The sequence below is a fragment of the Arachis duranensis genome, chromosome 5, assembly GCF_000817695.3.
Source record: "Arachis duranensis cultivar V14167 chromosome 5, aradu.V14167.gnm2.J7QH, whole genome shotgun sequence".
NCBI classification, from domain to species: Eukaryota; Viridiplantae; Streptophyta; class Magnoliopsida; order Fabales; family Fabaceae; genus Arachis; species Arachis duranensis.
The window spans coordinates 77224699-77242116 of NC_029776.3; the positions used below are offsets into that span (position 1 = coordinate 77224699).

At 37.4% G+C, this 17418-nt stretch overlaps 1 protein-coding gene across 1 annotated transcript; it reads right to left on the bottom strand.

Moving 5' to 3' along the window:
- Positions 1–269: 269 nt before the first annotated feature.
- Positions 270–761, bottom strand: LOC107489363 (uncharacterized). Its single transcript, XM_016110116.1, has one exon. The coding sequence runs from the start codon at positions 759–761 to the stop codon at positions 270–272; it is 492 nt and encodes a 163-aa protein (XP_015965602.1).
- Between the last annotated feature and the right edge of the window lie 16657 nt (positions 762–17418).

A 17418-nucleotide genomic window follows, 5' to 3' on the forward strand; every position in this document is an offset into this window, starting at 1 on the left:
TAATCATCAGCTTGTTGATCTATCCCTAACTGTTGGTAAATCAGCTGCACTCTATCTCCCTTTGAGAATCCTTCAGTTGGTATCTTTCTGTTCTTCCACCCTTTTGGGACCCTCTTCTTACTCTTCTTTCCTTTCTTCACTTGTCCTTCTTTTTCTGCAGTAGGTTTTATATTGGGGGCCTCCTTCTTCACCTCTTCACTCTTCATCTCTTGCTCTACAAGTGAGCTAATGATCTCTTCATTGGGTTTTTCTTTCCACTGGAAATCTTCTTATTCAACTCTTATGCAACTCTTCTCCTCAACAGTATGCTGGGCTTCTTGGAAGACGTTCAAGGTGATCTTCTCATCATTTACCCTCAAAGTTAATTCTCCTTGTTCAATATCTATGATGGCCCTTGCTGTAGCCAGGAACGGTCTTCCCAGTATAATGGAATCACCTCCTTCCTCATCTAGATCCAAGATCACAAAGTCTGCTTGGAATATGAACTTATCCACCTTGACCAAAAGGTTTTCAATCACCCCTTTGGGAAATACCAATGATTTATTCACAAGCTCCAGTGATATATGTGTAGGCTTTACTTCCTCTATACATAGCCTTCTCATCATAGAATAGGGCATTAGATTGATGCTGGCTCCTAAGTCACACAGTGCCTTATCAATGGTTATATTTCCAATGGTGCAAGGTAAGAAGAAGCTCCCAGGGTCCTTGAGTTTTGGTGGAAGCCCTTTTTGGATTAATGCACTACACTCTTTAGTGAGCATAATGGTTTCCTTCTCATGCCAACTTTTTTTTTGTTGATAAGCTCTTTTAAGAATTTGGCATATAGAGGCATCTACTCCAACGTTTCAGCAAGGGGAATATTAATCTCCAGCTTCTTAAACACTTCTAAAAACTTAGGAAACTGTTGGTCTTTGATCTCCTTCTGCAACCTTTGAGGGTATGGCAAAGGAGGGGTATAAGTCTTCACTAACTTTCTCTGTTCTTGTGATGGCTCCTCCATAATCTGCTTCCCCTTCTTTGATGCTTGAGGTTCCTCTTTCTGCTTGAGCTTTTCTTGGTCTTTTTCTTCAATTGCTACTTGCTCTTTGTTGCTGGTCTTTTCGTCCTCTATTGGCTTCTTGGTGGCTTCTTTGTCATTCACCAAAGTTCTTCTACTCCTTAGTTGGATTACCTTGCATTCTTCTTTAGGATTAGGAATGGTGTCACTTGGTAATACATTAGTTGGTCTCTCAATCACTGCTTGCTTGGACAATTGACCGATTTGCTTTTCTAAATTTTCCATTGAGGCTTCATGGTTCTTGCTGGTTAGCTCTTGGTGCTTCATCATTATTTCCATCATTATCTCCAATTTGGAGCTTCTTTGGGAGTCTTGAGGTGGTTGTGGTTAATTATGGGATGTTGAGGGTAGATGAAAGTTGTTTTGGTTAGTGGGTGGGTTATTGGGTGGATAGTAGTTGGGTTGTGTTGGGTTATTTTGTGGTTTTCTATATTGGTTTTGGTTAGTATTTTGATTGTTTTGATGGTTTGTGTTTCTAGAGTTATTTTGGTTTGAGTTTCTTTGCCATGGTTGCTGGTTTTGGTTGTCTTCCCACCTCAGGTTTGGGTAGTTCCTCCAGGAAGAATTGTAGGTATCTCCATGAAAGTCATTTGATCCAGAACCTTGGTTGTGCACATATTGAACTTGTTCCTGCTGTTGTTCTTCATAACTTTCCTCATTTTGCTCCCATGTAGGTGATGGTTGACTTGTATTCACTGCTGCAACTTGGAGGCCATCAATCCTCTTGGCTATCATCTCCGTCTGTTGTTGGATTTGTTGGTGTATCACCTTGTTTTGAGCCAAAATAGTGTCCACACCCTCAAGCTCCAATACACCCTTCCTTTGAGCAGGTTGACGTTGCCTTTGATGACCATAGAAGTATTGATTGTTTATTACAGTGTCAATGAGATTTTAAGCCTCCTTAACTGTCTTCACGAGTTGTACTGAGCCTCCAACAGAATAATCAAGTGCCTCTTGAGCTCTCAATGTCAATCCTTCAAAGAAGTTTTAGAGTCTATCCCATTCATTGAACATTTCTGGTGGACACTTCCTGATTAGAGTTTTGTATCTCTCCCAGGCATCATACGATAACTCTCCATCCATCTGAGTGAATGTTTGGACCTCTATTTTGAGTTTGATGATCCTTTGGGGAGGATAGAACTTGGCTAAGAACTTGTTCACTAGGTCCTCCCAATTGTTGATGCTTTCTCTTGGAAATGACTCCAACCATTGAGTAGCTTTGTCTCTCAGGGAAAATGGAAACAGCAATAATTTGTAAATGTCAGGATGCACACCATTGGTTTTGACAGTGTCACATATCCTCAGAAAGGTGGACAAATGTTGATTTGGATCTTCAAGTGGGCCTCCTCCATAGGAGCAATTGTTCTGCACAAGAGTGATAAGTTGAGGCTTCAACTCAAAGTTGTTTGCATTGACATTGGGAGTAAGAATGCTACTCCCACAGTGCCTTAGGTTGGGGAATGTGTAAGAGGCTAAGACTCTTCTCTGAGGTTTGCCATTGTTGTAGGTTACTCCATCAGGTGGATTAGGTGGATTATCTTCCATCTCTTGATTCTCTTCCTCTGATCCTTCCTCTCCTACAACACCTTTCCCTCTTGCTTCTCTTCTTAATCTTTAGAGAGTTCTTTTATCTTGATCACTGAAGGTGAAGACCTCTCTCCTTGCTTCTGACATACAAACCAACAAGGAACACACACAAAACCATAAAACAACAACAATTCACCCTACTGCTAGAGGGAGGTTAAGGTTAGCTTAAACAAAAACTCAAATAGTTAGTGTGCTTGTCAAAAAATAAAGAAAGAGAACAAAAACAAAGAAAAAGTGCTTAATCTAGACGATCACCTTACTTAATCATTGTCAATCTATATCAATCCCCGGCAACGGCACCAAAAACTTGATGAGAGAAAAGCAATTCCACACAAAACTCACTAGCAAGTGTACCGGGTCGCATCAAGTAGTAATTACTCACAAGAGTGAGATCGATCCCACAGGGATTGATGGATTGAGCAATTTTAGTTAGGTGATGAATTTAGTTAAGCAAATATTTGATGATTTGAGTGATTTGTGATTGACAGAAGCTAAATTGCATGTAAATGAAAGGGCGAGGGGAAGTTGACAGAATAGTGATGTGTGGAAAATGATCCAACACAAAACTCACCGATAAGTGTACCGGGTCGCATCAAGTAGTAATAACTCACTTAGAGTGAGGTCGATCCCACAGAGATTGATGGATCAAGCAACTTTAGTGGGTGATTAGTTTAGTCAAGCTAACATTGGTGAGTGATAATTGATGCAGTAGAAAGTAAATGACGAGAAAATTTAAAGTGCAGAAAGTAAATTGGACAGAAACTTAAAGAGCAAGAAATGTAAATTGTAGAAACTTAAATGACAAGAAATATAAATTGCAGTGAATGTAAAGGGGAGTGGGTGCTAGAAATTAAAGAAAGCAATAGATCAAGAAACTAGAAATTTAAATTGCAGGAAGAATAAAGGAAATCCGATGCTGGAAATTAAAACAGAATTGAAAATGTGAAGTGCAGTGAATTAAAGAACTCTCAGATGAGAAAATTCAGCAACAAATTAATTTAATATCAAAATAGAAGTATAGAATTGCATAAGAATCAAAATGGAATGAAAACTTAAATATCAATTGTTCTCTTAGCAAAACAGAAAAGAAGAGATTGCAGAAGAAGAAGTTGAAATTGCAGAAGAGTGGAAATGAAACAGAAAGCAAAACTTAGATTTGATCTTAAATTCTTCAAATTCAAAAAGGAAAACTAACAGAGAGAGCTCTCTACTCCTACTGCTCCCTAGTGGAGCTAGCCTCTCTAACAAAATGGAATTGATGCCTTTATATAGGCTTTACAAAATGAAAATGAAGTTGAAATGAAAAACAAATTACAATTAAATGAAAATCCTAATTCTAGCTTGTTCTTGTGCCTTTGATGATGTGGGATTTTTAACTTGGAGAAGAATTGAATTAAATTGGAATTTTAGTTGAATTTGGACCATGGGTCACACTCCCAGGGCACGGCTCGGTTGGCAAGGAGAGCGCAGCACTCCCCCTTGCCTTGGCCTTCCAATGTTGTGTGACAAGCTCCTTGGACCAAGCATCAGGGTAGCGCTCGGTTGTCACAAAGAGCACAACGCTCCCTGGTCCTTGGCCTTGCCAAGTTTGGTGCGTGACAAGCCTTCCTTGGTGCAGCCCCGATAATGCTCGGTTAACAAAGATAGCGCAGCATCCTTTTGCTTGCAAGTGAGGTTCCAGGTTCGAATCCCATCTCCATCATCTAGCCAATTCTTCATGAAGAGTAGCACCTTTGCCTTGTAAGCTTCCAAGTTTGATCCTTGTAAGGCTCATTTGGAGCAATTTTTTAGTTCACTCTAGCGCTGCTGGCCTTGCTTTTTTTGTGTCTCCCCCTTCGAATCTCGGTGAAGCCACTTTGGTCTATTTTTGCTTGTTTTTGGTCCTTAAAGATGCCTTTCACTTGTGCCGTAATTTCATGCCAAATATAAATTTCTATATATCGTTGGAAAGCTCTGAATGTCAGCTTTCCAACGCAACTAGAAGCACATCAATTAAACGTCTGTAGCTCAAGTTATGGCCCTTTGAAGGAGGCATGGTCATGCTGTGAATGCCCAAGTTTAACTTAGCGAAAAATCTTGCTTCCAAGCTGAATTTTTTTCACGATAAAGCTGCGCTCACTTAGTTAACTTAACTTTGTGAGTGCTGATTGTCAAGCTTCTTTGATTTGGTCATTGGCCACGCTTTTAAAAGCATGGCCTAAGGCTCCAAAGTGTGCTCCAACTTCAAAGTGTGCCCTAAAACTCTTTTTTTTCTCCTTTTTAGCTTATGTTGTGCTTCTTTGCTTCTTTTTCTTCTTATTTCCTACAAAGTTTATCAAATCAAAAGATCAAAGAAATATACCATTTAAGCACCGAAGCATTCAATATTTAAGCACAAATCATTAATTTCTTGTATGAAAGAGCATAGAAAAACATGACATGAGGATATGTCATCACAACACAAACTTAAACCTTGCTTGTCCCCAAGCAAGAAAAGAATCATGCAATAAAGATTGACAATCCAAGGTAGGAAGAATAGCAAGTTAATGTTCATGGTAAGCTAGTTTTCAATGCATGCTACAATCACAAAAGAAATGTAAATGATTGATGCTTCTATCTAGCTCAATTTATGAAATCTTTTCCTTATAATTTTTTTCTTGAAACAAGCTTTTGATTTTCTTATTAGCTTCTTCTTTTGGGTGTTTTACCCCATGAGTTGATAACAAAGCTAAAACTATAAATGCTTTGTTTTCAAGTATTACCACTTGATACATAAGCACCACAAGCATTTGAATTGGAGGACTTCATTAAGCTCATTTGTTTCTTTTCTTAACTCTCTAATCATTGATTCTCAGAGCCTTGAGCTTTGAGGGAGTGCTTTTGCACTTGAGCCTAGCCTTGACTTCTAAATATTTTGTTTTCAAACTTTTTGCTTGATATATAAACACCACAAGTACTTAACAATTGAATTGTCATTGGTACTCAGAACCTTCAGCTTTCTCATTCTTTCCCTTTTCCTTTCTTGCCTTAATTTGCATTTGCTTCTTCAAGGTTTTCATGATTTTAAAAGACTTCACAAAATGTCCTAGATAAAAACTTAAATTAAATAAAATCTAATGCAATTGAGCAACAATAAATCATACTAGCATTCCAGTACTTATATGCACATGCTAAGTTCTTCTTTAATTCCTTGTTTGTTTATGATCATGATAATTTATTGCTTTTGAACTCACAAAATTCAAGTTGCTAGTCATAATGGCACAGCAACATGTTACAAATCAAGATTCAATCTATTCTTATTCATAGCACACAAGCATACAGAGAAGATAAAGACAATCATACAATTTAAAGTGCTGGAAACAAATGAGAGGAAAAAGGAACTTTACAACCTTGTAATTCATCTTCTCTATTGTTATCCTTTTTCTTCTATTCTTCCCTTTTCCTTGCCAAATTCATAATACTTGCTCATCCTCAAGCAACAATTAAAACAATGGCTATAGGGCTAACATGGATCATGAATGTCTTACACAATGAAATGTTAGTAACACATGTGTTTAAGCAAGCAAAATTAAGAATAACCATCAAGGTACAGAGAAATAGAAACATTGTGATTGCAAACATGAGAGGGTGTGCATGATACATTGCATAAAGAATAAGTGGCACACCAAACTTAGTGTGACACTTTCACTTGGAATTGATGCAAGTATCCAGTAAGGATTGGAAGCAAATTTTCTTGCATAGCAACACCAAACTTAGAATACAACCATATGTCAATTTATTTGAACTAAAACTAAACAAAGGAACTGTTATATGCTAAATACAATCACCAAGCCAAGAATCTGTCATGAATAAGGATCTCTTGGTGATGTATTCATAAAAACAGTTAATAAAAGAAACCATTAAAAACAAGGAAATGACTAAAATAAAGAGAAAACTAAAATTGTCCAACTAAAACGAAAAATAACACTGCAAAGGGCATTATGATTATGCAGACAAGTGGTGTTCCTGGATTTCTTGCATAGAGAATTAAGTGGCACACCAAACTTAGAAGCTTAGTGTGACAATTTCAATTTAAAATTGGTGCAATCATCCATAAGGATTGAAAACAAATTGTTGCAGGGCAACACCAAACTTAGAATATAATCATATTCCAATTTATTTAGAATTAAACAAATCAGAGAAAGAAAATAAACACAGTAGAGAAATGAAATGTTACGTAAGGTTGGGTTGCCTCCCAACAAGCGCTCTTTTAGTGTCATTAGCTTGACATGTTGTTCTTTACTTTCTTCCTCTTCTTCCAGTTTGTTAAGAGGAATGACCTTAAGGGGAGAGATGAACCAGCTAGTGTCCCCTGTCTTGGCCTCTCCTCAGCAAGCTTTCTTTTGTTAATGGCTTGATTGAGCTTGCTTGCTGGATCAGGGGGAGGATTGCTTGTAGTTGACCTTCTCTCATTCATGAATATTGTCCTTTGTAGCTTGGTCACAATCCTCTTCTCGGTGCTTTTGTTAATTGCCTTCACTTCCTTGAATCTAAGTCTTAGTGGTTGTGTGATTGTTGGAGTGTTCTCTTCATCAAGAGCTTTTTGAATTGATGGTTCAGTGAGCTCTTCCTTCCTGTAATTTTTTGCTTCTATTGAGTGTGACTTCTCTTGATTGTCTTCCTGCATTCCTTCTTCATTATTTTCCATTAAATCCTTTGGGGGTGAAGTTTCATGTTTTTCTGTCACCTCAATTAGCTTTTGTGAATATGAAGCCACAGGTTCAAACACCTCCACAACCTCCTTCTCCATTGAAATTTCACTTGACACAGAGGTTTCCTCATCTTGCCCTTCCTCTTTCTCCTTTGCACTCAACAATTGAGCTAACATCACTTCCATATTTGTGAGGGAGTTTTCTTGTTCTTTCCAGGATCTCTGTGCTTCCTTTTCATATCTTTCAAGCATGGTTTCAAGCCTTGAGAGGCTTTGGTTCATGGAAGTTTGTGTGGACTGTGAGTTTTAGAAGAGATTTTGTGTCAAGGGATAGTTAAGTGATGAAGAATTTTCAGATGAAAAAGTGGGAGGTGAGGTTTGACAGCTTTCCATGAATGAATTGAAGGTTTGCTCAAGTGATGACATCTCTTGATAAGTGGAGTATGAACTGTTGAATGCTGTTTGGTTTTGATCCTCCCACCCACAATTTGATTGATTATTGAATTCATCATAGTGTGGATTATTTTGTGGCATGGAGGAACAATCTTCCATGTATGTACTGACAGCATAATCAAGTGATAATGTCTTTGAATAATTAGAATGTGAATCATTGTATTTCCCTTCCCAGCCATCATTTGTGTACGTGTCATAACAGTATGAGTCACTTTGTGGCTCTAGGAAATAGTTAATTTCACTTGATTGTTCATACTCCTTAATTCCTTGTTGATACTCCCATCCACCATAAGGATAATGATATGAATCATTTTGTGGTGGTGGTTAGTATCCAACATGATTCTCTTGCTCATCTTGTGGTTTTGAAGCATATCTCCATTGATTGGAGTGCTCAGAAGTTGTGATCTCTTGGTGATATTCCCAGCCACCATTATAGATTGATGATGGTGGGTAATATCCCATAAAATTTGTTTGATCATAAGATGAGTTGAACTCTATTTGAATTTTGTAAAACACAACACCAATGAAGATTGAAATTCATATCACAGAGAAGAATTTCTTAGTGAGGCAATAACTCAAACACCTTTGTGTCAGTTTAAAACAGAAAACAAAAACAAAGAAAATGCTTGATCTAAACTTCTCACCCACTTAATCATTATTGATCTAAATCAATCCCCGGCAACGGCGATAAAAGCTTGATGTGTGGAAAATGATCCAACACAAAACTCACCGGCAAGTGTACCGGGTCGCATCAAGTAGTAATTACTCACTTAGAGTGAGGTCGATCCCACAGGGATTGATGGATCAAAAAACTTTAGTGGGTGATTAGTTTAGTCAAGCTAACATTGGTGAGTGATAATTGATGCAGGAGAAAGTAAATGACAAGAAAATTTAGAAGTGCAGAAAGTAAATTGGACAGAAACTTAAATAGTGAGAAATGTAAACTGCAGAAACTTAAATGACAAGAAATGTAAATTGCACTGAATGTAAAGGGGAGTGGGTGCTGGAAATTAAAGAAAGCAATAGATCAAGCAACTGGAAATTTAAATTGCAGGAAGAATAAAGGAAATTGGACACTGAGAATTAAAACAGAATTAAAAATGTGAAGTGCAGTGAATTAAAGAACTCTCAGATGAGAAAATTCAGCAACAAATTAATTTAATATCAAAACAGAAGTGTAGAATTGCATAAGAATCAAAATGGAATGAAAACTTAAATCTCAATTGTTCTCTTAGCAAAAAAGAAAAGAAGAGATTGCAGAAGAAGAAGTTGAAATTGCAGAAGAGTGGAAATGAAACAGAAAGCAAAACTTAGATTTGATCTTCAATTCTTCAAATTCAAAAAGGAAAACTAACAGAGAGAGCTCTCTACTCCTATTGCTCCCTAGTGGAGCCAGCCTTTCTAACAAAATGAAATTGATGCCTTTATATAGTCTTTAGAAAATGAAAATGAAGTTGAAATGAAAAACAAATTACAATTAAATGAAAATCCTAATTCTAGCTTGTTCTTGTGCCTTTGATGATGTGGGCTTTTTAATTTGGTAAAGAATTGAATTAAATTAGAATTTTAGTTGAATTTAGACCATGGGTCACACTCTCAGGGCACGGCTTGGTTGGCAAGGAGAGCACAGCACTCCCCCTTGCCTTGGCCTTCCAATGTTGCGTGACAAGCTCCTTGGACCAAGCATTAGGGTAGCGCTCGGTTGTCACAATGAGTGCAGCGCTCCCTAGGCCTTGGCCTTGCCAAGTTTGGTGCGTGACAAGCCTTCCTTGGTGCAGCCCCAATAACGCTCAGTTAACAAAGAGAGCGCAGCATCCTTTTGCTTGCAAGTGAGGTTCCAAGTTCAAATCCCAGCTCCATCATCTAGCCAATTCTTCATGAAGAGTAGCGCCTTTGCCTTGTAAGCTTCCAAGTTCGATCCTTGTGAGGGTCATTTAGAGCAATTTTTTAGTTCACTCTAGCGCTACTGGCCTTGCTTTCCTTGTGTCTCCCCCTTCGAATCTTAGTGAAGCCACTTTGGTCTATTTTTTCTTTTTTTTTTGTCCTTAAAGACGCCTTTCACTTGTGACACAATTTCATGCCAAATATGGATTGCTATATATCATTGGCAAGCTCTAAATGTCAGCTTTCCAATGCAACTAGAAACACATCAATTGGACGTCTGTAGCTCAAGTTATGGCTTTTTGAAGGAGGTATGGTCATGTTGTGAACGCCCAAGTTTTTCTTAGCGAAAAATCTTGCTTCCAAGCTGAATTTTTTTCACGATAAAGCTGCGCTCACTTAGTTAACTTAATTTTGTGAGTGCTGATTGTCAAGCTTCCTTGATTTGGTAATGGACCACGCTTTTAAAAGCGTGGCCTAAGGCTCCAAAGTGTGCTCCAACTTCAAAGTGTACCCTAAAACTCTTTTTTTCTCCTTTTTAGCTTATTTTGTGCTTCTTTGCTTCTTTTTCTTCTTATTTCCTACAAAGTTTATCAAATCAAAGGATGAAAGAAATATACCATTTAAGCACCAAAGCATTCAATATTTAAGCACAAATCATCAATTTCTTGTATGAAAGAGCATATAAAAACATGAAATGATGACTTGTCATCAAATAGTAAAGTGCAAAAGAAATAAAAGAGCATAAACTTATAGTGCAAGTAATGTAAATGACTAAAACTTAGATTGCAAGAAATTTAAATGGCTGAAGCTTAAAGAGCAAGAAAACTAAATTACTAAATCTAAATTGCTGAGAAACTTAAATTGCTTGAAGATTAAAGGGATTTGGGGTCTGTGATTCAGAATTGAACAAGAAGCTGCAAGCTAAAGTAAATTAGAAAGCTGTGAAATAAAGAAATGCAGTTCAGTCACCAAACAGAAAGGGAAAATTACTTGAAGCAACGAAACAGAAAGAAACTTAGCTCAATTGTGGAATTCTAAAAGAGAAATTGAAGATCAAAGAAGAGCAATGAGATCAGAAAACAGATCTAGATCTCAATGACTCCCTTGATCAAATAGAAAAGAAAGTGTAGGAGAAATGAAAATGAAAATAGCAAAAGAAATTCAAATCTAATTCCTTAATTCTCAGAATTATGCAGAAGAAAAGCAAAGATGAATTTCAGATCAAGAAATGAAATGGAGTTCTTCAATCTCAATCCAAAAATTCAAAACAGAAAGTAGAAGTTGCAGAAGTAAGAACAAACAAAAAGAAAAATCAGATTTCAATCCAAATTCCCCAAATTCAAAAATGAAAATGAGCTTAAAGCTAAAAGTTTAAAAGTCAGAAAAGAAAAAGAGGTCACGTCTAAATCAAATATACTCTTATTTATATACATTCTATTTTAGTCTTCAAAGCTTGGAGTGGGCCCTTTTGATTTGTGAAGAAATGGATCCAAGATGGCTTGGTTCAATTTTTAGTTGGGGGCATGCTCCAGTGGAGTGCTCCGCTCGGTTTTGTGAGCGTTGTGCTCACTTCCCTTGGTGAAGCATGCTCACTAGCGCTCACTAGCGCTCACTAAGTGAGAGTTGCGCTTGAATAATGAGCGTTATGTCTAGTGTTGATGCGCGCTTCCCCCTTCGAGCTTTGGTGATCCCCTTTTTGCATGATGCGCTCCCTTATTTCCTTAGTTGAGAGCTTGAAAACGCTCACTTCTTTTGAGCATAGTGCTCACTTCTTTGAGCGCTATTTAAGCGCTCCTTGCCATCCTTGGTTTGATGCGCGACAATGCTCACTCTTGTGAGTGTAGCGCTTGAATTCTTGAGCGCTACCCTTTGTTGGCCCTTGGTTCCTTGATTGAGGGGCACGACAATGCTCACTCCTTTGAGCATTGCGCTCACTTATTTGAGCGCCAGCCTTGTCTTAGCCTTGCTTCCCTTTCTGAAAAGCACGCAAATGCTCACTAGAGTGAGCATAGTGCTCACTTAATTGAGCACCAGCCTTGGATACTGGTCATTGTTTCCAAGCTTAGCGTTGTCTTAATGAATTGCCACGCTTTGGTAATTCAACGCTTTTCTGGTTCTTTCTTTTCTTCATCATTTCTTCACCTGTAAGCAACCACACAAACATATCAAAGTATCACTAAATTCACAAGGTTTCTAATTCATTCATAAAATCAACTAATTCCAGCTTAAACCCTATGATTTCATGTCAAATAAATGATGGTTGATTGATTTAACATAATCATGAAAATCCACTCCAAATCACTTACTTATTGTGCAAGAAAGTGCATAAAACTTAATGAAACAAGTGAAAAATGCTTGAAAAGCTAGCATAAGATGACTTGTCATCAACCTCGCGAACAAAATGCCCGTGCTAATGCACTTTCAAAACTAGCTAGCACCAAACTAGAGGGCAATAATACAAGCCTCATCCAAGAAACACTACAAAATCCGTCAACCTCGAAAGAAAAGAAGGTCTCAAGCATATCAGACCAGGACTAAGGGTGGATGACTCCCATAATCAACTACCTCAAATCTGACACATTCCCCACAGACAAAAAGGAGGCATAAAGGCTAGTGCGAGAAGCACAGTACTACACCTTAGTGCATGACGTTCTATACAATAGAGGAATATCTACACCCCTCCTAAAATGTGTTCCGACCTCTACTGCGAGGGATGTCCTAGAGGAAGTCCACGGAGGTATGCGTGGCAATCACCTTGGTGTAAGAGTTCTTTCCAAAAAGGTATTCTGAGCTGGTTTTTACTGGCCGACCTTGCAAAAGGAAGCAACGGAGTTCGTCAAGACATGCCCACCGTGTCAGAAGCACACCAACTTCTATATAGCTCCTCCCGAAGAGCTCATCTATGTTACTTCACCCTAGCCATTTGCAAAGTGGGTACTCTACCTCCTCGGACCTTTTCCCCAAGGATCAGGACAGGTCAAGTTCCTCATTATAGGAATAGATTATTTCACAAAATGGATTGAGGCAAAACCATTAGCCACTGCCACCACCTAAAGAAGTCGAAAGTTTTTATACAGAAACATTGTCACAAGGTTTGGGGTCCCATGCTCCATTACCACAGACAATGGCACTTAGTTCACCGACACAGGCTTCAGAAACCTGGTAGCCGATTTAAACATCAAGCACCAGTTCACCTCTGTAGAGCACCCACAAGCCAATGGACAGGCAGAAGCCGCCAACAAAGTCATACTGGCCAGGTTAAAACGGAGACTACAGGACGCCAAGGGAGCTTGGGCTGAAGAGCTCCCGCAAGTCCTATGGGCATATCGGACAACACCACACTCCACCACCGGAGAATCACCATTCCGACTTGCCTACGGAATGGAGGCAATAATTCCCGTAGAAGTAGAAGAAGGATCCCAAGAGTGATCCTTTACAACAAATATACTAACTCCCAAGCCCAAAGGGAAGAGCTCGACCTACTTCCAGAAGTTCGAGAAAGAACTCGGATTAGAGAGAAAGCGCTAAAGCGTCGAATGGGTTTAAGGTATAATCGGAAGGTAGTCCAGCGAGGCTTTGCCACCAACGATCTCATCTTAATCCAAAATGATATCGGAGCAGGTCGATCAGGAGAAGGAAAGCTAGCAGCCAACTGGAAAGGACCATATCGAGTTACAGAAGTACTGGGGAAAGGTTACTATAAGGTGTCCGACCTCGAAGGGCGAGAGCTACCAAGGTCATGGCATGCCTGTAACCTAAGAAGGTACTATAGCTAGAAAATAGTAAAGAAGATCTTAGGTCAAGGCGCACTCTTTTTCCTGAAAAGGTTTTTTAATGAAACGCCAGGCCGAGATCTAAAAAACTAGCCGACCTAGAAGGGTAAGCACTCACCTATACACATTTTTACTTTTATTTTTTATTATTTGAATGAAAGTTATCAATTCCCTAAAAATTTTCCTACCGAGACGCGTTAATCTAAGCTCATAAAACACGAAATTCATCGCCCGATCAAAAGAGGTCGGCAAGGTGAAGCGATAGAAGCAAGATAATGCAAGAAGTTATAAAAAGTAACCCAGAAAAAGTGACCTGACGAGGTCTAACTAAAATGGGATTACTAAAAATAACTTAGTAAGGCCCAACAGAGAAGTCGGACCAATGAAAGGATCACTGAAAAGGGACAAAAACATCTCTCAAATGCCAGAGAAAGGTTAAAAAACTAAGGCCAAAAGTGCTTCGCTGAAAGGTACAAGTCTTGAAAAAAGACACTACTTAAAAAGCAAAAGCACAAGTCGAAACAGCGCTAAAAAGTCATCCAAACAAACTATAAAGAAAAGGTTCCACATCGGAACACTACCTAAAAAGTTGTTGGACTGTGACTAAAAAGCCAGGATAAACGAAGCCAGATAGGTCGACGTCGGCTAAGAAGAAGCGCGACCCAAAGAGACAAATATGACCTAGAAAAGGAGAACAAGTAAAGGCCAAAAAGGTTGAAAAACAACTTAGGCCCAAAAGTGCTTAGCTAAAAGGGTACAACTCTTAAAAGAGGCGATACTCAAGAAAGCGAAAACACGATCTAAAAACAGGGCTACAAAGTCGTTCGAACAAACTAAAAAGGTTCTATGTAAAGAACACTGAAAAGTTATCGAACAAGTAACTAAAAGCCCAGATATCAAGCCGCAAGGATAATTTCGTCAAAACAGAAGGTCATCAACACAAACTAAAAACAAGGCGTGATCCAAAAGGCAAGTGTAGAAACCCATACTACCCCTCAAAAGAGGTCAGACTGGAAAATACCAAACCTCTAGCAAATCCATGAGAAGGCAATAAGGGAACAACCTTCAAACATTAATTAACTCATCAAAGGTTTTCATTGATGTATCAGCAAAACACAAACATTAATGGCTCAAAGGCTGCCTAAAGGCAGCTGATGAGTGGATAATTTATACCCTTTTTGGCATTATTTTTACATAGTTTTTAGTATATGTTAGTTACTTTTTATTATATTTTTATTAATTTTTATTCAAAAATCACATTTCTGGGCTTTACTATGAGTTTGTGTGTTTTTCTGTAATTTCAGGTATTTTCTGGCTGAAATTGAGGGACCTGAGCAAAAATCTTATTCAGAGGTTGAGAAAGGACTGCAGATGCTGTTTGATTCTGACCCTCCTGCACTCGAAATGGATTTTCTGAAGCTATATAATCCCAATTGGCGCGCTCTTAATTGCGTTGGAAAGTAGACATCTTGGGCTTTCCATCAATATATAATAGTCTATACTTTGTTTGAGATTTGATGGCTCAAACTGGCGTCCAAAGCCAGCCTAAAACTTTCTGGCGTAAAACGCCAAAACTGGCACTAAAACCGGCGTTTAACGCCCAAATTGGCACCCTGGGTGGCATTTAACTCCAAGGATAGCCTAAGCACGAAAAAGCTTCAATACTCAGCCCAAGCACACACCAAGTGGGCCTCGGAAGTGGATTTCTGCACTATCTGCACTTAGTTACTCAATTTCTGTAAACCTAAGTTACTAGTTTAGTATAAAAACTACTTTTAGAGATTTATTTTGTAACTCATGACAATTTTATTTTACATTGTATCTCTGACGGCATGAGCCTCTAAACCCCATTGGTGGGGGTGAGGAGCTCTGCTGTGTCTCAATGGATTAATGCAATTACTACTGTTTTCTATTCAATCACGCTTTATTCTATTCTAAGATACGCATTCGTACTTCAATCCGGAGAAGATGATGATCCGTGACACTCATCATTATTCTCACATTTATGAACGCGTGCCTGACAACCACTCCCGTTCTACATGAGCTCAACGTAGTCACTGGGCGACAACTTGAGTGTGTATCTCTTGGGTCTCTGATTCACGGACCGAGTCCGTGAGATCAGAATCTTCGTGGTAGACGCTAGAACCAATTGGCAGCATTCCTGGGATCCGAAAAGTCTAAATCTTGTCTGTGGTATTCCGAGTAGGATCTGGGAAGGGATGACTGTGATGACCTTCAAACCTGCGAATGTTGGGCGCAGTGACAGTGTGCAAAAGAATAGAGAGATCCTATTCTGATGCTAGCGGGAACCGACAGATGATTAGCCGTGCGGTAGCTGTACATGGTATTTTTCATCCGAGATGAGAAATCCAACAGTTGATTAGCCGTACAGAGACCGTGCCTGGTATTTTTCACTGAGAGGATCATACAGCCTGCCATGGAAGGAAGCCATGCGTGTTTGGAAAAGAAGACAGTAGGAAAACAGAGATTCAGATGACAGAGCATCTCCAGAACCTCAACCTATTCCTCATTACTGAATTACAACCCTTACTCACGTAAGGTATTACTTGGACGACCCAGTGCACTTGCTGGTTAGTTGTACGAGTTGTGAAAAGTGTGATTTACAATGTCGTGCACCAAGTTTTTGGTGCCGTTGCTGGGGATTGTTCGAGTTTGGACAACTGACGATTTATCTTGTTGCTTAGATTAGGAAAAATTTATCTTTTTGGTTTAGAGTCACTAAAATTGAATCTTCTATTATTGTTTTTGGTTAAAATTTTAAAATCCTTATTTTCTTTTTCTAGATTTCTTTTTTTACAAAAATTTTAATAAATTTTTAAAACCAATAACCACATAATTTAGTCTTCTGTTTCAGTTTAGTTTCATGTTTTAAGTTTGGTGTCAATTGCATGTTTTTATTTTCCTTCAATTTTTCGAATTATATGTTCCTTATTCTTTCTTGATCTTCAAGTTGTTCTTGTTTATTTTCCTTATTTGATTTTTAGTTTTTCTTGTTTTGTGTTTTTCCTTGTTTTTCTTGTGCATTTTCGAATTATTAGTGTCCAAAGTATAAAAATTTTTAAGTTTGGTGTCCTTTGTGTTTTTAATTCCTTAAAAATTTTCAAAAATTTGTTCTTGGTGTTCATCTTGATCTTCAAAGTGTTCTTGGTGTTCATCTTGACATTCAAAGCGTTCTTGTTTATTTTCCTTGTTTTGATCTAAAAATTCTAAGTTTCGTGTCATTTTATTGTTTTTCTCTTTCCTCATTAAAGTAAAAAATATCTTTTCTCTTTAATTTTAATTGATTTTTTTTGAAATTTACATTAAAAATTCAGATTTTTATTTTAAAAATTTTATCTTATCCTATCTTAGTTTTAAATTTCAAAAAAATCAAATCTTTTTCAAAAATCATATCTTTTTCAAAATCTTATTTTATCTTATTTCAAATTCAAAATTCAAATTTCAAAATTTAAATTTTAAATTTTAAATTTCAAATTTCAAAATTTAAAATTCAAAATTTAATTTTCAAATTTAAAAAATTAAACCTTTTCAAAATTTAAATCTTTTTCAAATATTTATCTTATATTATTGACTTTTTCAAAATTCAAATTTCAAATTTCAAATTTCAAATTTCAAATTTCAAATTTCAAAATATAAAATTCAAAATTTAATTTTCAAATTTAAGGTTTAAATTTCAAAACTTTTTAATTTAAAAACTTATCTTCTCTTACCTAACTTATCTTATCTTTTCTAATCTCAACTCTTCAAATCATATCTTTTTCAAATCTTTTCTTTTATTTATTTTCTTACAAGTATCTTTAATTATAAGACATATCTTTTTTAAAACTTCCTAACCACCTTCTCTCTCTTCATTTTTTGAAAATCTTCACCCAAAAATTTTCAAATCTTTTTAATTAATTAATTAAGTTAGTTTTCTAATTTTGTTTATTTCCTTTATTTTTATTTTTATTTTTATTTTTATTTTATTTATTTAT

Bases quoted from the DNA above. Each gene is read 5' to 3' on its own strand.
- LOC107489363 (XM_016110116.1), bottom strand. From the start codon at position 761: ATGCTCACTAAAGAGTGTAGTGCATTAATCCAAAAAGGGCTTCCACCA.